At 47.6% G+C, this 21,229-nt stretch overlaps 7 protein-coding genes across 7 annotated transcripts; 5 read left to right on the top strand and 2 right to left on the bottom strand.

The window, feature by feature from the left end:
- Positions 1–263: 263 nt before the first annotated feature.
- Positions 264–2,578, top strand: N7517_008853 (uncharacterized protein; the record flags this gene model as incomplete). Its single annotated transcript, XM_056726582.1, has 2 exons — positions 264–1,138; positions 1,162–2,578. The coding sequence occupies 2 exons, from the start codon at positions 264–266 to the stop codon at positions 2,576–2,578; spliced, it is 2,292 nt and encodes a 763-aa protein (XP_056577433.1).
- Positions 2,579–3,104: 526 nt separating this feature from the next.
- On the top strand, positions 3,105–3,515 carry N7517_008852 (uncharacterized protein; the record flags this gene model as incomplete). The annotated part of the gene is made up of 1 exon (XM_056726581.1): positions 3,105–3,515. One exon carries the CDS (start codon positions 3,105–3,107, stop codon positions 3,513–3,515), a length of 411 nt encoding a protein of 136 aa, XP_056577432.1.
- Positions 3,516–3,936: 421 nt separating this feature from the next.
- Positions 3,937–5,058, bottom strand: N7517_008851 (glycoside hydrolase family 16 protein; the record flags this gene model as incomplete). The annotated part of the gene is made up of 1 exon (XM_056726580.1): positions 3,937–5,058. The coding sequence occupies one exon, from the start codon at positions 5,056–5,058 to the stop codon at positions 3,937–3,939; it is 1,122 nt and encodes a 373-aa protein (XP_056577431.1).
- Positions 5,059–5,525: 467 nt separating this feature from the next.
- On the bottom strand, positions 5,526–8,085 carry N7517_008850 (potassium ion transporter; the record flags this gene model as incomplete). The annotated part of the gene is made up of 2 exons (XM_056726579.1): positions 5,526–6,341; positions 6,397–8,085. The coding sequence occupies 2 exons, from the start codon at positions 8,083–8,085 to the stop codon at positions 5,526–5,528; spliced, it is 2,505 nt and encodes an 834-aa protein (XP_056577430.1).
- Positions 8,086–12,982: 4,897 nt separating this feature from the next.
- Positions 12,983–14,080, top strand: N7517_008849 (cellulase family protein; the record flags this gene model as incomplete). The annotated part of the gene is made up of 1 exon (XM_056726578.1): positions 12,983–14,080. The coding sequence occupies one exon, from the start codon at positions 12,983–12,985 to the stop codon at positions 14,078–14,080; it is 1,098 nt and encodes a 365-aa protein (XP_056577429.1).
- Positions 14,081–15,285: 1,205 nt separating this feature from the next.
- N7517_008848 (carbon-nitrogen hydrolase family protein) lies at positions 15,286–16,387 on the top strand (the record flags this gene model as incomplete). Its single annotated transcript, XM_056726577.1, has 4 exons — positions 15,286–15,330; positions 15,421–15,509; positions 15,593–15,993; positions 16,056–16,387. 4 exons carry the CDS (start codon positions 15,286–15,288, stop codon positions 16,385–16,387), a joined length of 867 nt encoding a protein of 288 aa, XP_056577428.1.
- Positions 16,388–17,503: 1,116 nt separating this feature from the next.
- N7517_008847 (uncharacterized protein) lies at positions 17,504–20,003 on the top strand (the record flags this gene model as incomplete). Its single annotated transcript, XM_056726576.1, has 3 exons — positions 17,504–17,552; positions 19,098–19,710; positions 19,778–20,003. 3 exons carry the CDS (start codon positions 17,504–17,506, stop codon positions 20,001–20,003), a joined length of 888 nt encoding a protein of 295 aa, XP_056577427.1.
- Positions 20,004–21,229: the final 1,226 nt, after the last annotated feature.

The following is a 21,229-nucleotide window of genomic DNA, read 5'->3' as shown; positions in this document are numbered from 1 at the left end:
GTCGATTGACAACAGGCCGGTTTGATGAGGTCTGGGATTCTATTTAGTCTCCTGTGCCCTTTTTCCCACATTATGTTTTCCTTCTGTGCACCGAGCCGAGAACTCTGTTGAAAGTCGCAAGTCGCAGGTCGCGGATCGCAGAGTCGCAGCACTGACCTTGGAACGGGAAATTGCTGTTTTGAAGACGCTAACCTCATTCTGGAAATAGAACCTGAGACCTTGGAGATTGCGAAACGCTTCCAGGGCGAAAAGAAAACTCCAGCATGAGTGAAAATACGACGGCGCAGTCCGTAACTCGAAAGTTCTCTCGATATCGTGCACGAAGTGCGACAACTGGCGACGTCGAAATGCCCCCACCTGCACCAGTCGCTAGCGTTGAGCAAAACCCCTCGATCGCGAGAAGCAGATCTCGATACCGTCGCAACCGGCCCACGTCGAATGGAAATGACGCACCCCCTACCCCTGCGATCCCCGGCCACGCGCGAACTCAGCTGGAACAGCGGAGTGAACGAGAAAGTGAACGGGCCGCAGCCAGTCGCCCTTTGGCAACACAGAATGAGGAGGATGCATGCACACGTGAGCTGCACCGACAAGGAGCAATGGAACAATTGACTGGAGGGGATAACTCGGCGCAAAACACCCGGCAGCCTCAGGCCTCCGTCTTGCCAAAACAAGTCGCGCAATTACCCCGATCGCAACCGGCCCCGGCGCAACCCCCGGCGCATCCACCGCGCAGTGCTCACTCAGAAAATGACAGCCACCGCAAGTCTTTCTTCCAGAAGGTCAAGCTTTCAAGATCCAAGGACCATGTCAAGAAAACCGATCCCCTCCCGAACTATATTGGCGTGGGCGGAACCGGAGTGGTTCCAGGACTTGATGCTCCTGTCAGCGCTGTCAACGCTGGAGAGCGATATGCCCTTGTCAAATATGGAGATGCCACCGCCGACCTCACTGTCACCCCCTCAACTCAAGTCCGGGATATCTTGCTAGATGCCACCAAGCACCTATCTCGGGACATTGACGCAGAGAAATTCATTCTCATGGAGTCTTACTCTCAAGTTGGCCTCGAGCGTCCTCTCCGCCGCTACGAGCATGTGCGGGAAGTCATGAATTCCTGGTCACACGATGCGGACAACCAGTTCATTGTTATTCCCCCTCCAGCGTGGATGCTCTCACTCAGCTCGATGCTGGGCATGCCCCCAACGGGCAACCATCCCCAGTGACTGTCCACATTTACCATTCCCAGCGTCGTCGCAAGTGGGATAAGCGATATGTCACCTTGCGTTCCGACGGACAAGTGACAGTCTCAAAAAAAGAGAACGCCCAAGACCAGACCAAAATCTGCCATATATCCGACTATGACATTTACTTCCCGAGCGCTCGAGCGCTTAACAAGGATATCAAGCCACCCAAGAAGTTGTGCTTCGCAATTAAGAGCCAGCAGAAGTCATCTATGTTTCTGTCCACCGAGAACTTCTTGCACTTTTTCTCAACCAGTGACAAGTCTATTGCAGATACATGGTACCGAGCAGTACAGAAGTGGAGAAGTTGGTATCTTGTCAATAAGAAGGGAGCAGGACAAAAACCAGAGACCGAAACACCGAAGCGCGCTGGGACGAAGAGATCGACCAATCAGCCGAGAAATGTGTATAACGAAGTCCCACTCCTAAAACGGGAGACTTCGACCGAATTTACCAAGGGTGACAGCTCTGATCAACAGAGACCGACCAGCTCCAAAGACATCTTTACCCGGAAGAAGACCCTTCGTGGACACGTGCCCCCTCCATCTTCATATCAGCCTCTGACGCTCGATACCGATATGGATGGGCCTTTCACCGACAAGCATGCATTAATCTCGGGTATTTCGCCCGAAGAAGTAGAAACTTCTACGTTTGCACCATCCGGACTCCTAGGCCGAAGTTACACTCAGCGACAAACTGCCATGCGGGAACGGGATGATCGCGACAAGAGAGCTAAGCAGGAAGCCTTTACAGGCACTGGCTTTATGAGCGGAGGATCCACACATGCCCCGGGCTACGACTCAAATCCCAACAGCCGGACCAACACCATGACTCGTGCTCCCGATTCATCCCAGTTCAATCGAACCCCGTCTCTCAACCAGAAGCCTCTGATTGATCTCACCCCAGTCTATGCCGAGCCACCGCAGCATAGCCGTAAGGGCAAGGGTCACGGCGTCAAAGTCCAACCAGGCATGCATCTGATCGACGGCGCCACTGGCCCAGATCAGACGCCGGGAGTAATTGCCATCCCACCCTCGACTTCATGGCGACGACCGGCCGCACCCGCAGAAACTATACCTCAGCGACGAAACACCACCCGCAGTGTGCGTCATCACCCAAACACATATGCGCCTCCAATTTCTGCTGAAGGAAGCCCGGCACTTCCTGCCCAGTTCACGCCACATAGTCTGCTGGCACATTCAGCCAGCACGACTAGTCATCGAAATCCGCGCACGGGACATGGGGTCGCAACGGGTGACCGCAATGCCACACGGCCGTTGTTGGATATGTCCCCGGAGAACCCCTTTGCCGATGGCAGTCTGCTGCGGCAGCTATAGCTTTTTTTTTCCTTTCTGTTCCTTTCCTTTGTTATGTTTTTCTCACGATAGTCACGATTGTTATTTTGCGGGATTTTGGTTTGCTATACCTAGGGTTCATTTTATTCGGGCCACTGGCTCCCCACACTGCGACACTGCGAGTTTGAGTTCAATATCGTTAGTGTTGATGCATTCTGTGTCTTTTGATCTGAGGATGAATTATTGACAGCCAATTGTGCTTGGACGATTCATCTTTGTTAGAGATACCCACTCCATGTTTAGTATTTAGCACCGAAGTGAAACTGAATATCTATCTCTCATATTTTGTTTCGCATTATTTCTAATCTCACATTTTATTGCCATTCATGGCTTTGCTATCATCTCCCTCATTTTCTAAGGTCTTTGAGAAGGTGTTATCACACCATCTGACTTGTGACATCGCCGAGAACTACCCAATTGACCCGCCTCGTTGTCTCAGCATAAAAAGAACCATTACACTGATCAACCAGAGACCAATTCCGACTTTACCCATACACAATTTTCCACAATGAATCAATCCACTAGCCAACCACGCGAAGCGCATAAATCACCAGGAAGTCTTACCTGCAACGAAGGAACAATACGCACTTTAATCCAAACGATTGATGGAGAAAAACATTATTTCTCTGGCACTATCAGCACCGATCTAGGTCTCGTCATCAACAATGCTCATGTGGAGTACTTCGATCTCGCCGAGGATAAACCACATTGCCAAGAGTTCAAGGCATTGATTGGTCCCGTTTACGCTAATTTCTGGTGGCAAGGAGGTGCTATACACCTCTCTGGAAAATTACTGCACCGCATCGATGAGACGATCGAAGTCACTGGAGAAGGGTGGTGGGGGGATATTGATAATAGGGAATATGATGCGCATGGGGAGGAGCGATACAGTGATGAGAGTGATGATCCGAAAGCGTGACTTTCAGTGGTGAGTTTTAATCGAGGGATTGTTGAGTTCTGGCTAATAAATTGCTCTATAGATGGTTTGCAGAAGATTTGGGAGGATCTGGGATTCAATGTCTACCAAATCGTGCGTCCGGCTTCAGGACTCGATTATCCTCTGGCTTTGCCCCGATTTGCCTGTTACCCAGTTGCTAGTCAAAAGGACAATGAAAACAGCATGAAAAGAAACATGGGTCGAAATATTTGTCTGCTAAGACGCTACCTACAATCGTCTCATATCAACCCGAATATCACAAACTCCAGCAAAAGTCCAACACTAAAAAGTGACACGCTGCAACGAGAAATATTCCTCTTGCTGCACATCAACACAATCATATCATATAGCAAATAGCAAAATAAAGACAAACAGAAAGCCCTATCCTTCATCCATCTCAAACTCAAGCACGATATACCTTGAAACTCTTGAACTCCCAATAAGCATCAACAAAACTACCAGGACTGCTCGCAACAAAGTCCGAACAAGTCGCCGGACAATGATACAAAGTATCATAAAACTGTTTTTGGGCAGCAAGCTCACCACAGAGATCAATATTAACAATGATACTCAGATTCTTGAAATGCGCCGCAATATCACAATTCGTACTTGGGAAATCCGCCAACGCAATCCCCCAACTACTCGGATCGGGCATTCCCACCGTGATATCAGTAGGAACAGTTCCAGTCGGGAAGAACCAAGCTCGAATCCCAGCATCCCGTAATTCAAGGGCATAAACACCTCCACCACGATTATTCATCGCTTCACCATAAGTATATTCATCGCCAATAACACCACACCCGGAATTCCCATTCGTGACATTATCACAATTCTTAAAAATCGCCTGACCAGTCTGTTTCCGCTTGACATCCATTTTACACCCCTTGGTAGTATGAAGGGTGATTTCATTCCCATGACTTCCAAGATTGGTAGTTTCCAGCACATCGATCTCCCCATTCATCGGCCAGTTGTAACCATCCGTTAACCACAAAGCAGGCCATGTGGCGCAACCAAAGGGCGTATGAATAATATCGAAGATGAAAAGACCTGAGTCATATGTATTTCTCGACTCGATGCGGACAGAGTTCCGACCGGAACGGGCGTTTGGTGTTGATGCATCGACGCGCAGGATTGCCGATGTTTCAGTTGCATAAGTGAGGTTTAGATGTCTTGCTGTTGATTTGTTGACGTAGACGACGAAACCCTTTGTTGGATCTTCGTCTGTGAAATAGGTGAATTGGTCAAAGAAGTTTCGGCCGGAGTATGTGTCTGCGAGGGTGTAGTTGATGGGTGTGTAGTTTGGGTATTTGTTTTGGATTATTTCGACCGGGATCAGGATTGCAGCTAGTATGATTACTATGGCTGTTGCGCTGACGATGAGTTTCGTGCATAGGGACCAGCCTCGTGGGTTGTACCAGGGTGTTTGGGATGTGGTATCTTCTGGTTGGGTAGTTGTGATTGGGGATTTGGTTTCGAGGGGGTCAGTCGTGGCCCTGTAACGATCTAGATATGGTCGGTTGGCCATGGTTGATATAGGTGATATAGTTGGATTTGGAGACTTAGATGAGTGTTCTATGTAGCATATGAACTTGACATGTTCAAAAAAGCTTGTCGTCATGGATATCACATCTACTCTCCATGCCCTAGAATGGACAATCGCAGATCTTTCCGTTTGCAGACGGATCAGGCTATAAATAGTCTAGTTTATTTCATATACTGTACTATCATACCAGGTTCAAGTGTCTTTCCCCTTGTTAGGCAGATTTACAATTCCTTGATCATCTAGAGTTAGATTGGCTATAGGTAACCTTTGTCCCTGCACGTAAGGAATGCACAACCCGCTTTACGGTATTTTACTAAACCGGCAAAAGTCCAATATTTCCATAATTATGTGTACAATGAAAATTAAAATTGAACCGCCAGGGCATGTATGTATATGCAACGCCAAGCCATAGTAGGTATAAACAAATAATCGAAAATTCCGCCCATTTTCTAGCGATTGGATCGGACAGTCGAAGAGCGATGCACCAGAGAGTCTCCATTCGGAGCAGGGTGAGTCTGCCAGTCATGGGTTTCCATACCCGAAGACAGACCAGCATCGTTCCTCGCCTGAGATAAGGTACGTGATTGTGAGGGGCCGAAAGATCCACCGCCACTGAGGTTGGATGTGCGGCGGCGCATGCGGCGCTCTCCCTCTTGGGCCTCGTGTCGGTTGAGGGCATCGGAGGGAAGGAGGACGGCGCGGTCAAGCGCATAAGGGAGACCACGGTGGCGACCACGGATTTGCATGGCAATGATCACCAACTTGGAGACAACATTGAACTGGCCCGAGAAGGAGGTGTCGGTATTTGTATATCCAAACGACAGACCTACAGTACCATATGCAGAGACAACCTCGAACAAAACAGTGAACAGCTGGAAGGCGTAGTCGGACTGATTCTGCAGCCGTGATCCTTCTGCAATGGCAATGATAAACAGACCTAAAAAGACGTACCACAAATCGAAACTCAGCTGGCGTCGCAAGTGAGCTCCGATATAAGTGGGGGCATTGGTTTCTTCGTCGGCGTCGTCCTCTGCGGCATCGTAGATACCCAAACTCTTTTCTTCGTATACGTTGGTTCGACGCACGGAGATTGCGATGGGAAAGACTGAGATGTACATCATGATCAAATAGGAAACCTGAACGGCGGGGTGAAGATCCGAAAGACTGATGATTCCAAAACCGGCTGTTCGTGTCGCAGCGGCCTGGAAGAAGCCGTCCAAAACTCGAATCCCGGGAGGAAGTGAAGTGACAGCAGAATCATCGAGCTACAAAATCAGGGTCAGTGAAAATCGTGTGAAAAGGAGAGATATCAAAACTCACATCCAGGATGACGAAGAAGATCAGATCAATGCCGTTTAATGCGATGAGAATGGCAAATAGCCACCAAGTGGCATTGCGAGGGAATAAAAGAGTGAAGCATCGACGAGGATGATCCAGAAGGAACTTCAGTTCTTCCCATAGCGCGCTCCCCTGGCGGGTCAACTTCGACATGACCCAGATGATCAGACGAAGCATACACGGGAAGGCGGTATTGCCAATGATGATCAAGAACGATAGCATCAGCAAAGGAAAAATGGCCCTTTGGAAGGAGTACATCGAGTCGGGTGTCAGGGTAAAACCCAAATCGTTAAAGGCGGAGGCAGATGTAAAGATTCCCCACCACGGCCGCCCAACTCCATCAGCCCGGACGATATCACCCCATTTGTTATTCGTCATGATCCAGCCGATCATGCTGATCATGCCGATGAGGTGAAAACCGAGATAGTAACTGATAAGAACAACGGCTAACGTCTTGAGCGCACGGTATTCGATACCGCCCAACTCATCACGCTGCTCCTCGGTCAAATCGACGAAATTGGAGTTACGAGCCACTGTCGCATTCCAACTGAGATACGGCTGAGTGGAAATGTCACGCTCTTGTGTGAGAGATCGGAAAATCCCCCTGAAGGTGTTCCTCGTGTTAGTAGGGCCAAGTGTGGTAGTCTCATTCCCGTCTTTAGTCTCCCGGACAGTGGGGCGAGTATCCAAACGGGGGAATGTATTACCGCGGGGACGGGTGCGCGAAATGTCTGGCTCGTTGATGGTGATGTGTGGTCCTTCAAGTGGACCAAGCTGATCGAGTTCCTCGGGGTGTGTAACGGGACGTGTACCGGGGCTCACTTGGTCGTGGTCGTCGTGGTCATCGTGGTCGTCGTGGTCACTGGAGTGCTGAGCCTGCTCACCCTCCTGGTTCGCATCTTCTTCCAAAGCCTCAGGCGCACCACCGCGGTCATACTCCCGGGGACTTGGAATGCGCAGAGCTCCTTTGTCCCTTCGTTGCTTTTCCAAGAAGGCGATGTGGTGTTCCGGGTTCAAATGGGTTGGCACCTTCAAACTACCGAGGCCAAAGCGGGGTTCGTTGCTCGCGTCTGTTCCATCGGAGCTGGAGTCGACACTGCTCTGCCGGCCTTCCGGTGTGTTGATACCGGAATTGATGTGCTTGCCACCCGTATCTGTCAACCGCGCGTCCCGGGCATCCCCTGAATCGTCTCGTATCACGGTAATGGGTCGACCGCTAACTCCACCCTCCGCACGGTTAATATTGATATCCTCGCTGTCTCCATCATCGGTCACGGTTTCCATGCGGGATCGGGTCCGTCGCATCGCACGCGCATCTCGGACCACATGTTGAAAGCGTTTCTCGAACCAGTATAACCGAATAAACACCAAGCCGCTGTGGATGAAGATCGGTGTGCATAGACATGTGATCAGGTATAGGACGATTTGTTGATATAGCCAGAGGCCATTCAGATTGACGGTGTTCAAGCCACTCTGGGTAGCTGCACCGGCGGATTGGAAGAGGGCGTCGATGTAGTCGATATTACCACCAGGGTAAACGATGATAGAGCCGATTATAGCCCAGGATACGATATAGGCATAGTGGAGGAGGATGAAATTGAGTTCTAGTCGGTTAAGAAGTGGGATCTTTTCCTTCCAGGATGTCATCCGGCGAATAAAGGCCGAGAACATGGTGAACGGACTGCGGCCAGACCGTTGCCGAGCGGGGACCACTGGCACTGGCCGAAGGGATGTCGAGATAGGTAACTCTCGAAAGGAAGGGAATTTATCAAACCTGAAACTGTTAGCTTTTTACCTCTAGACTCGATTTTCACGCGACATACATGTGGTCCCGTCGATCGCTACCAAGCGGAGAGTTTTGACTGCAGGAAAAAAGACTACCGCTAGCCTCGTGGCATTGAGCCACAATTATTTGTAGAGATGGTCAAGGGCATAACGAAAAGAGGTTAAGAAGAGAGGAACGGCAAACAATATATGTAGAAAATCATCGTGAGACTGTGAGAAAAAGAAATTAAAAAAAAAAGCTTGGAGGCTTGGAGTGATAGGAAAATCACGCATCCGGGAATTATTACATTACGGGTACGGTATTGTCAGGTGCCGAAAACGTGGACCGCCGATCTCTTTTCGTCCCGAGTTTTGTGGCGAAGCAAAGACCTTTCCAAGCCCTTGGAAGTATATCTCTTTTAGGTTTAGGGGATATAAATACGCTAGGAGGTGGTTTATCAAGGTAATATCATTGAAATATCATTGAAATATCATGGTAAGATATAACAAAATACATTATAGTGGATTCCCTCCATTCTAGACAAGCTTTTACTCGGTAGGGAAAATCGGGATTCACTACAACATACGGAGTATGTGCATTCGGCCTTGGCCGACATCCTTAGAGCCGTTGGCACGTGAAGGTGAAGTACTCTATCTTGGCATCTGATACATCCCTCCCAAATCTGAAACTGCCTATCACCTTAAAATTATAAAAGGTCGCTGCCTAACCTGCCCAAGATTAAAGGTTCTAGATCGGCCCACTTTTCATTCCGGCTATGTCGTGGGCCGTTCCTAGCTGGATTACCCCTATGCTGTTAGGGCTGCCGAGATATCGATAGATACCACTTCTGATTGGTCCATTGGGATCTCGTGCATTCTCCATCCGATCGCCACCCTATACTTGGGTAAAAGAAGGGTCTTGCGCCTTGTCCAATTATTTACCTGTCTGACTCCTTCTTTACTCTATACTTGCTTTTTTCCACTTGAAACCGGCTGACACGAGGTTTAAGAAATCCAAGAGATCCAACAAACGCGAGGGGGGTTCATCCTTCCACGAAATGGGAATTAGTCGGCACTGGCGACTCGACATTCTTTACTTGAAGGGATGATCCTTCCCAGATACTGAAGCATGTCCCGAGTATCTGAGATCTAGGCCATTCTCAAATCCGCGGAAGTACAAGATCGCAGTATAGCATTCTTTTTAGCAATCGGAACTTCTAATCTCCTAACACCGGCATTCTTATCAGGCTATTCTAGAATTTTGCAAAGATCTTTGCCATAACATTCTCTTGAACGGAACTTTTAATCTCCTAGGGCCAGCATTCTTGCTAAGGGATTCTAGAATTCTGCAAAGATCTAAGAAAAAAATGCCAGTACGGAGTACGGAATACCGACTCGGTATTTGCTTGACCAGAAGCGACAAGCAGTATGCAAGATCTAGTCGGATTTTAAATTAGATTTCGACCTTGATGTTAGTATACCTCGAGACTGCCGTTAATTCATCTCAGCCTCACTTCAGTCTCTCGCGTAGACCTACCTAGGTAGTATGTAGGTAGTACAGACATTCCGTTCTATGTATGTACTTTTTCTACTTACCAAATTGTTTATTGAATAGATATTATATAAATCTATAGGAAATTAATAGCTTAGCATTTGCTTGTTTTGTCAATTATATTTATTTTACCTTTTTATCTTCTGTTAGTATCCGGTACTTCGTCACAGTCCCTATCATTCAACTAGTTTAGTCCTCCGTAGTTTCCAATTCTAAATATTTTCAAAATTGATTATTAGAGCCACTATCTAGCAGAAAGCCAAACATCTTGTTGAGATCTAGATAACAGAGAGAAAACACAAGCACCTCAACAAGACTTCCTAGCACATCTATATCGCTTCGTGTAGACTGAACCCTCTAACCATCACAGTTGCAGCCTATCCAGCTATAGGCTATAGCACCCGATAGATTCCTCCCCACTCTTAGTTGTGCCGTGTAGATCTCTAGTACAGAAGTTACCAGTGATACACATTAGGCAAGAACCAGCGGCACCGCCATTGCAATTGTCTCTCTTCCAAGGATAATCGAGGCACAGATCGGCAACGGCTTCATGATGTCCAGGACAAGCCAGAACTTCCGAATATTCATTTCGATCGCTGCCGGCGCAGTCACCATTTCCGTCGTTAGTAGCAATCACAGCACAGGCCCCGTGAGGCGTGGTTTTGGATAGGCCTAGATTAAACATGGCGCTCAGGCTGAGGAGGCAAAGGATTTGATGGAAAAGTGTATGGTGATTTGGTCACGCTGGGTGGGATTCTGTAAATCAGGGTTATCTATGTTTCGTTTTGCTAGCCAATTCAAGCGGTAGTGTATTCCAGGTTGTACCTTCCCCAAGTATATATCTTCAAATCTGGTTCTGACTACGGTTCTTGTTCTGATGTAAAAATAACACGACATAGAAGACCCCTTTCACACCTAGATCCGAGCATTGTCCGCTACACCTTTGCCCCTAATCACAAGGCAACACGAGCCAAACGTTCTGGGAAACAAGATCGACAGCGCTTACCATGAGACTCAATCAGATGGACAGAGCTATCGGGACAAATTGATATCTCATGGGAACTCCATGGGGACAAAAAGACCCACTTTACAGCCCCAATAGCAGCAACTGGGTCGACGCCGATCATGGCTGTTTAAATATCAATGCCGAGATGAGGGATTAATATCAACCATAGGTTCAAGATGAGATGAAGCTTGGATTCGGTTGTTTTGTTCCCTTTCATCTCCCCAAGTGATCCTGCCTCGAATGGTCTTGCTATGTCTGCACCGATTCGTTGATCTTCAAGATACTCCTTGCTTCCAAGCGACAATATTGAAAATAGTCATAAAATTAGGCTGAAATCTGAGAGATGATGGAGGCCTAATGTCAAACTATGGTTCGCAGATGTTATGGCAACAACTCTAGCTGTGGCTGGTGGTTTTATGGGTTTTAAGTGGAGAGAAAAGGCAAAAGAGATGGTCTTCAACACACAGTCTTCACTGTAATGTGCCTGCTCTCCGTTATCAGTGCCGCTAATTACTTCGCTCCGATCGCCGTAGCTATATCGAGTCTGTAAGATTCTTGAAGTTGCTGTCTAAGATGCATTCACATGGTCGACTTACTGATGACTCCCCTTGGTCACACTCATTGAGTATGATGGTTAGTTTTGTTTTATCTTATTGTGTTGATCATCAATGACTTTCGTCGTGGCTAACCAAATGGCAGCCCACAATCCCTTCCCCTTCCTCCCCTAGCGTCGCTACTTCATCGATGTCTATGAGATGGCCCTTGGACAAGAATGCGAATACACCGGCCATCTACCATACTGGGGCTGGACTCTGAAATCTGGACTGGGACTACCAAACCAAGTCGCCAATCTGGGGCCCTGGAACAGGATTTGGCGGCGATGGGGATGTTAATGGCAACGAGACCATATTGCTCTCTTTCGCATCCCCGGGTATCTCAGCCACTCTTTTAGTAATGAACACTAGTAAATTGTATTGAAGAGGGCTATTCATTTTGCCAATGCGATCTACGGGGTCCCAAGAAGCTATCCACGAAATCGAAAAGTGAATGGACTGCTACTCTCGGTTACCAGAGCACCCAAGTTAGCGAACTACCTGGAAAGTATTCCATAAAACATGTGATGCATCACGTGTACTATCATTTCGTGACAGGGGTAGTATTTCTGTGTCTAAATTGTGTTTTGCTTCCTCGTCAATCTTTCTCACCATGCAAAACACATCGGTCATTACCGAACGAGCCATTACACAACAGCAGCTGTTGGTAATTGGTATCTTTGCAGGGGTCTATCTTCTAGACGGAAAACCAACATCACCCCCGAGCATCAGTCAAAATGGTTCCAACATATTTTGGAAGCTATTGTCGTTATCCACTCTTTCGGAATCATCCACTCGGACTTGGCGCTAAGGCAATTCTTTGTTGACTACAACCTCAATCTACGCCTAAGTGATTTCAGCTCTTCTCAGTGCCCTGGATACCCAGCGCTGGGTTACGAGAAAGCATCGCGTTGTCTACGAACTTCCGAACACGGATACTTCTGATATTCTTTCTTTGGGGTCTACTCTTTATGAACTGGTCGCTGGTAGAGCCACTTATAGCGAACTAAACCCGCTTGAATCCGATGACCCTGATTCTATCAAGGCACAGATCCGGCTATAACACGAGGTGGTGGATTTTGAGATTGAAGACCGAAATAAGAAGTAGCAATTTCCGGATCTTACTGAGTTTCCACATGGGGATATCATACTCGGTTGCTGGAAAGGGCAATTTACCCCGACAAGGGAAGCTCTTGATATGTATCTAAAACCGGGAAATTGGGGGATGTGCTTTATTTTCTTCCTACATACCCTATCTAGTACATGCTGATGCTTCTGTCGTTTGTGTTTAGGGTCATAATATGAAATGGGAATGACTATTCAACTGTATTCGAAAATACTACTGGGAGATATTTAGTAATTGAAATCATGAGCAATACTGCTGGTATTAGAAAGTATGAACAACTATGAATGAGGAAAGAAGATTAAAGGGAAGATTACCTGAGTATTTGATATGGTAGCCTTGGAATATCTTGGATCTTTTCCGTGTGTGGTCACTTAACTTTCAGGCCTACCACGCGCATCATTAAGACGAACATCATCTTCACCCGGAAACCCGCACCGAAAATTCCAAATCCGACTACATCTCAAGTGTTTGCTCAAATGGAATAATCCATCATGAGATCCCTCCCAAGCATAATCACAAAGTCGCGCATGGGATGGGTACTGGCAGGGCTTGGGCTTGTTGTTCTACAAGTCATCTATTCCAACACCACACCAAATAAATGGCATGCGACAGAAAGCCAACCAGACATAATTGTATCCCCAGCCACAACCAATTTCACACCTCCCTTCAAAACTCAAGGCCGACATATCCGGAACGCCGATGGTGAACCGCTCAAACTCGCTAGCATAAACTGGTACGGGGCCAGCGATATCAACTTCATTCCATCTGGCTTGGATGTGCGACATCGAGATGAAATTGCCCAGTTGATCCGCCGCTTAGGATTCAACAGTGTCCGCCTCCCTTACGCAGATAAGATTGTCGACCAGGATCCCGTGGTAAATTCATCGATGATTGCGGCCAACCCAGACCTGTTCCTGACAGCCACATCCAATGGAAAACCACGAGCCCTAGATGTCTACCACGCCGTGGTGGAAAGCTTGACAGCGGCTGGATTGCTTGTCATCGTGAACAATCACATCACGCAGGCCACATGGTGCTGCGGCATTAACCCCTGTGACATCATTTGGCATAATGACTGGCTGGCAGGAGGGCGCTTCTGCCGTATCCCCCAAAGTGAAGACAAATGGATCCACAACTGGGAAACGGTGATGAGCCCGCTGGCAAAGAATCCACTTGTCCTTGGTGCGGACCTGCGAAATGAGCCTCGCGGGCTCTGGGGCACATTGAACTGGAATGACTGGGCGACAGCGGCTGAGAAGGTCTCAGAACGATTATTCGCAATCAACCCGTATTGGCTGATGATAGTGGAAGGTATCTCATCAGCGAACGACCTGTCGGGCGTGCGATCACGACCGATCAAGTTGAGCCGACCAGCTCAAGTGGTGTACTCAGCGCATGTGTACATGTGGTATGGTTGGGGTCAGTTGTACCCATTTTCCAAGCGCTCGTATTCGGAGTTTGCGGCAGAGATGAATAAGAACTGGGCTTACCTGTTGTTCGAGGATCTTGCCCCTGTCTGGGTCGGGGAGTTTGGGGTCCCTGGTGAACTCTCAGTTGGTGGCCAGAACTACTGGAGTCACCTCGTTCGATTTCTGGAGGTTTCCGATGCAAGCTGGGGGTATTGAGCACTCAATGCGCGCAAGCCGGACGGCGAGCGGGAGAGCTATGGGTTGGTGGGAGATTCGTGGGACTGGGAGTCGGTTCGGTGGGATTCGCGATTGACTGATTTGCGCAGATTGGGACTTGAGGTTAGTTGAGAATGAATCTCTCTACCTTAGGGACTCGGCCGTACGCTGATCTGGTAATGACAATCTTGGTCGTGGGTTGATCGAAGGGACCAGTGCGTCACGCAGGAAACAGCTTCAGCGCTAGGAGCGCCATGGGCACCAAGCTTTAAATGATCATCACAATGAAACATATTTCTTAAACTTGCCTCAATAATTGTCTATTTGTCGATTAGTACACATGGCGATGTTCTTGCTTTATAGACAGGCGTCGATAGTCTTTGATTCCACTCGCCTTTGTAGTGTATACCTTGTGTGTACTACTTGGAAACGTGAGTCTCCAAGTACCGAAGACTTGCTACTGTTCTATAGACCAACCCGACACTTCCCTCGAGGCTGTTCGACTTTGTGCAACTCCTATTCCTCCTCCCCGGCTCCATTTGGTTTCGGGCCCTTGAGGCTGTGACTGCTCCAAAAGTATGTCACGTCGATCTCCAGTCTATGGACACATGCTATGCCCGCTACTGACAAGCTCCACGACATACGTGGGGCGTATTGGATTTGGGGTTCGCAGCGTGGCAGACAATTGGCTATCTTCGCTTCCACTCGAGGTGCTTATTCCTGTGTCCCCAACATCCGGCGCTTCCTCGCCTGCTCTTGGAGGCATTTCATGCCATTTTATTTGGCAGTACTCATGTTGTTCTCCGTACTATCTCGCTGCATCCGATGTTTGGTCTAGAGGGGTTTGGTGTTCATTGGGAGTCGTCTTCCAAACACAATATTAGATGACATCATAACTATATATTACCTCGACCCATAGATGAATGTCCAGGTGAAACAGTCAGTTCGGGTATTTTGTACCTTTACACCCGAGCGTATTCTTTATTTCGTGATTTACAGCCGACCATTCTGTATTAGACATGCTAATTCCTCGTTGCATAGAGTTCAATGTTGATTGGAGTGGGTTGGGGTTACATTCTTCATCGACCCCAATTTCTCCAACTTCACATTGGGGTAACCAGTTGATAACCGTAGTAATTAATTCTCCGTGTTTCTTTCTTCTCTTCATTATATTCAGCTTTTCTAACCTGTACAATTGATACATCATGGCCGCCACGCATCGAATTGCCACCATTCAGTGGCATATCAAGGTGGGTGCATTCGCATTGGGCCGTGCTACAACCTTTAACGACTGATGACGTGTGGTCTCATTGCAATCAGATTCACTTACATTTACCCAGGAGCTTGACATTGAGTACAATTATGCGAAAGCATGCAACTACATCCGTGAGGCTGCTGCCCAAGGCGCTGAGCTAGCCGTTCTTCCAGAGTAAGAAACGTGACACCAGACCTGTCCACTAACACTCGATAGCTCCCAAGACAGAGGAACACTTGCTGATTCAAGATAACCAGATATCATCTCAGCGGCATGGTCCCCACAGACCCACGTTGGGCAATTCAAGCCGGCGAGTCCCCCCAGTACCTAGCAAATTACCAAAGTCTGGCCAAGGAACTGCAAATCTGCATCGTACCGGGCTCAATCATCGAAAAGCACACAAGGCCCGACCAGACAACTATCTTCTACAATACTGCATACTTCATCTCAAACGATGGCACTGTGCTTGGCTCCTACAACAAAAAGAACATCTGGCATCCGGAACGGCCCTTCCTCACCTCAGGCTCAGAGCCTCATACGGCAATAGACACACCGATCGGTCGCGTGGGAATGCTGATCTGCTGGGATCTGGCATTCCCCCCGGCATTCCGGGAATTGATCCGTGATGGGGCGCAGATTGTGATTGTGCCTACATACTGTATGTTGAACTCTTTCTAGCCTGTCCTTGTAGTTACCTGATCTAACCGAAACTTCTACCAGGGACCCCCCATGACGCCTCCCCCGAAGCCCGCGCGTATAACCCGGACTCGGAGGCCATGTTCGTCGACTCGATCATTACATCCCGCTGCTTCGAGAATACCTGTGGTATTGTCTTCTCCAATGCTGCTGGGCCGTCGGAGGATTTCTTGGGAATGTCGCAGATTACACTTCCGCTTGTAGGGCCGATTGCTAAGATGGGGACTGAGGATGGATTCATCGTTGCCGATTTGGATACCGGGGTTATTGCGACCGCGGAGAAGAACTATAAAGTGCGACAGGACCTGAGCAGTGAGCATTGGCACTATGCGTATGCGCATACCAAGTCGGAGTAGGCTTTAGTGAATTCTACTGATTATTTCTTGCTTTTTGCCATCATTATAACCACGCGATCTTGAGATGCCCTGTCTTCCTTGATGGACTTTTCAGGTTGCAGTTTTGTCTCTTGAATTGTGTCTGCTATCCTCTCCATGTCGATTAGAAGATGAAAGAGGATACTAAAAACGGTAGTAAGGACTATATCTATGACGCTGGTGCCCAGGTTCCCGAGGTCGGTACCCGCTAGTCGCATGCGGGCGGATACGCTATTCCGAACACAGTCTAGCGTCAAAAGCTTATCTCCAACTCTATGGCAGCTTTATAGATCCCGGAATGAATTTACTTCACAAAGGATGTCGCTCATTTCTAAGTTCATATAGGTTCAATTTTGACTTAGCGGTCTTTTATTCGGTTCGTAGGCAAGATAGTGTCTCCTGGATTTTCATTGCTGGTCTCTGCATTCTGGGAATCCTAGGAGTCTCGATGGTTTATGCAGATGAGATTGAGCTCCCGGAGACAAGACAAACATGAGCCTAGGGTACAGGATACAGCCCGCGCAATTACAATAAGCCTAGTATGGTAATAAATTTAGCTTTGAGCCAGAAATGATTTTGATTTACCTCTAATGCTGGTTTGCAAGCTATAGTTCTTCATGTCTCCTACGAGGATGCCCTCTAGGTGACGGCTTCGCATGTACCGGGCTAAATATGCGTAAATCCTTTGGGGCAGGTGCCGTATAAGGGGAGGGAGTTCTCACCTGACGTGACAGTATATAATGGGGAAAGGAAGGGGGGTCCCATTGTCTCCCATTGTTCCTTCCCTAACAGGCAGGCACCTTCCTAAATGGGCAGTCTCCTACCTATTCTCCAACCTATAAATACACCCCTTCCCCAATCCTTCCTTTCTTTTTTTCTTCCTTCTTCAACTCCCCATCCTCTTCATCTTCCACTTCGTCACTCCCTCCTCTTCCATCAGGGGTTCCATCAATCCCAAGTATCTTCCATCATTACCTTGGGTCTCATCAATGCCTAGTCCACTTCATCATACCTTCCATCTTATCTTAAATCAAGGTTCATTGGAAAAGGATCTTGTCACCATCTCTGACTGTCAGCAGCGCGTCGTTGCGACACGTCATGTCTGTCACGTCAACACCTACCTACGTGGTCAAGCATGTCTACTTTGGTAAGTCTCCATACTAACTGTCAACATCTGTCACCACCATTCACCCTTGACTACCCTTCACCTCCCTTTACCCTTCACCTCCCTTCACCCTTCACCACCGTTCAGTAATTAACATCTATGCGCTTGTCTCATAGACCTCACACCACATGGGCTTTACCACTCTGGCTTTTCATCTTGCATCTCTGCTGCACATTGTGAGTACCTTCCTTCTCCATCACCTTGTGTCATCATCCTCCATCACCAATGGATACTTCCAACCTTTCATTACATGCAGCTGACTGTATCAGACACATCACAAGGTCACTCATCTGTTCAATCTCTTGACAGACTTTCCACTCAGACCTGCTTCTTGAGACGGCCTCGTCACCTCAATGGTCTTTTATCTGCATATTGCCTCTTGCAACCTACCACCACAAACATCAGTCCAGACTGTGGTTTGCAGCATTCAGGTAAGAACTCCAGCATCAGAACCCTCCCCTCCTCTCTGTTCCTCGCTGTTCCTTCTGCTCTGCAATGACGAGTGGAAGATCTTACGCACCAGTCCATTGGCTGACGCCGGTGTTTTCTGTCACAGGAATCCCATTTCTCATCGTCTATGATTTGCCTGCCTTGCATCTTCTTGCATTTTCCTGACGCCACCTTGACTTCCTGTGCATGTGACCACCACATTTTACATTCAATCCACACACCTCTGCACTTGGGAACAGCCACAACATGCCAGTCTTCGACAAATCTGTCAAGATGCAACCTTGCGAGATCACCTTTTCCATCGGGTGTGGCATCTGACAACTGTATGTCTTTCTCATCTCGAGATCCCGACTTCATCATTTGAGTTGCTAAAAGGTCTCCCCGTCACAGTCCATGCCACCTTCCAGGATTTGGTCTATTCTGTCATGCCTACAAAACTCAAACAGGGCGACGCCTCCACCAGAAAATGCCTCCTGGCTGCCACCGCAACATCTCCAGCTCAAGGTCATCCATCATCCACTGGTCCCATTCTCATGACAACATACATCTGCGCAACAAATACCCCTTGCGTTTGAATTGAAACCTCCATGACAACTTCCCGATACAAAAGAAAAAGAAACAAGAAACCACCATCACCAACAATAACTTCATCATCTTCATCATCTTCATCATCTTCATTACCAACAACAATAACTACAACATCATCATCAACAACAACAACATCAAGGAAAATGAAAAGGAAGGAAATGGGACACAAAAGAAATGAAGAGAAAATACGGATTTGCATGGATGGGAGGAACAGGAAGGAACAAGGAGAAGGATGGAAAATTGGGTTTGATCTTCGCAAGAGAAAGGGATTTGGTGATATCAGAAACATCATCTCTCGAGCCTTCAAGGCTGAATACCAAAATCACAGTTCCCTGTGGACTCCAGAGTCTTTCGACACCTTCCAATTCAACCATGGCCCAACCAGCAGAGCCCATGATTCCCCCCAGGATCAAGAGGGATGCAATGACCTGACTGTTTGTTTTTGTTTCTCACCCTGTGACTCTCTTTTGCCAGTGCTAATATTCTCAGTCACCAGTCACCCATCATCCACTCACGAGATTCCCGAGCATTCGAACAACTTCCTGCTCAATTTGATCCACTCTTCAACAGATCCCACATCTCATCATTGCATCCCACCACCCAGTCCAGTGCCGGAACCCACTAACCTACTACACTCTTGCAGACCACACCACCCCGTGCCTCACTACCTTCTTCGACAGTCGCCAGGCGAGCTAGAAATACAATCCTCTGACACCATACTTCTCAGCACCAGCAGGCGGTGTGTTGGGTTTTATGATCAGGGGATCCCGGTTTCTGGTACCTGGCACTGTGACATCACTGAAGAACCATCGTCCTCGACAGTCACCACGAGACCGCTAGAAATACATTCTCTGACACCATACCCTCCGGCACCAACAGGCGGTGTGTTGGGCGGTATGAATCAGAGAATCTATGTTTCTAGTACCTGGGACTGTGATAGCAATGAAGAACCATTATCCTCGGATTCTGGTATATCAGGGCTGTCCACTGCGAGTGACTTTCGTATATCAGTGTGTCTACGCGAGTTGATTCTGGTATATCAATGCTGCCCATTGCGAGTTGACTCTGGTATATCACTGTTGCCCCAGCGAGTCGCGAACAGGTAGTGAAGGCTGACAAGAACGGTCTCGCATGATTGCAGTATGGAAAAATTAGCGCACATCACCCAGTCATTTCTCAGCACTCCGCACTCAGCAACTAGCAACCACCAATCTCTCAGTACCTCCAACTTTGGGTCACACCAAATCCCAACAAAAGACCACAACAATCCTTGATGAAATGGTACCAACGATCCCACATCCGAGACGCAAAATCTCAGCACTTGTCACTTTCATCAACATGAACTTTCACTCTTTACTGCTGAGCACTTCCCACTGGACTGGGTTGGCACACTGAAACACGGGCATCAATCATTGAGTTCTTCTGCCCAAGATACTCATGACCAACCACCAACCCTGACAACTTCGTGACTTCAATGCATCGACTGCAATGTCTCTGTCGCCATCAATCTTGCTTTATGCACACCAGAAAGCTGGTCCAAGGCAATTTTATCACAACCAGACTCATGAGAATGGTAAATCTTCAAAACAGTTTTCCCATTCAAGACAATGAGACTGACAATTCCGAGCTGAAGGCACAGATCAAAACAAAAAAGAAATACGAAGACACACTCTAACACACTCCGAACACTACACTCTTCACCACTGGGGACTCACAACCTCACACATCCAGCAGGTGACAGGACAGCCACAACTCACAAAAGCCACAAAAAAACAACCAAAAAGAGAAAAAAGAACCAAAGCCAAAAACACACAAGGCAAAAAGGCAACAAGTCCGAGCATCATCCACACCCCTAAAGAGACCATTGTCAAGAGGGTCATGGAATGATTGAATTGAAGCACATCATCTCGAAAGACAATCTAATCCACCGTGGACTTGACTTCATTACAACTTTCGCATCTCACAGCACCACATATGGCTTGGAGGAATGGATATGGAGAGAATGGGAGGATTCGGGGTTTTTATTTGATGGATATGAGAATATGGAGGATACGGAGAAGGATGGACATGGGAATGTGTGAATGGATTTTGTTTTTATAGGAGACATCAAGGGTTTTTTTTTTGCATTGTCCAACACTTGCACCTTGCAACCGACTCTGCTGAGTCTTCAAATCTCAGCTCGAACTTTGCTTCCATGGATATCATCAACTTCCATGTGTCGACATTTGCCTGGGAGGTTGGATCTCTTTTGTATTTACTGGAAGGGCTTTCCAGTTTAATGTATTTAGCGCACTTCTGCCACTTCAAACATGCAGGAGTCAACAATGAAGGACATCACCATCTTCATAATCACCTTCTAATCTCCATACGTAGAAAAAGTAGTCCTGGTCTACATTTTGCTGCTCATGTGTTTTATTCCTGGTAGAGATGGAGATCAGAGGAAAAAAGATGACATCAAGGAATTAGCATATCCAACGCAAGAATGGACGGCCACTCATGTGGCCTCTGCTTTTGGACGTAGTTCAATGATATGATGCTCTTGGCGTCAAAGGATATTGATGACTTCATACAAGTCTTCTACAATGCATTCTCAAGTCTCTAAGTATGCTTTTGAGCTTTTT

This window comes from Penicillium concentricum, assembly GCF_028827145.1.
Source record: "Penicillium concentricum strain IBT 3081 chromosome Unknown utg000003l_segment0_segment0, whole genome shotgun sequence".
Lineage (NCBI taxonomy): Eukaryota > Fungi > Ascomycota > Eurotiomycetes > Eurotiales > Aspergillaceae > Penicillium > Penicillium concentricum.
Note: the sequence above shows the minus strand (reverse complement) of the source record. Positions and strands in the feature narration are given on the sequence as shown.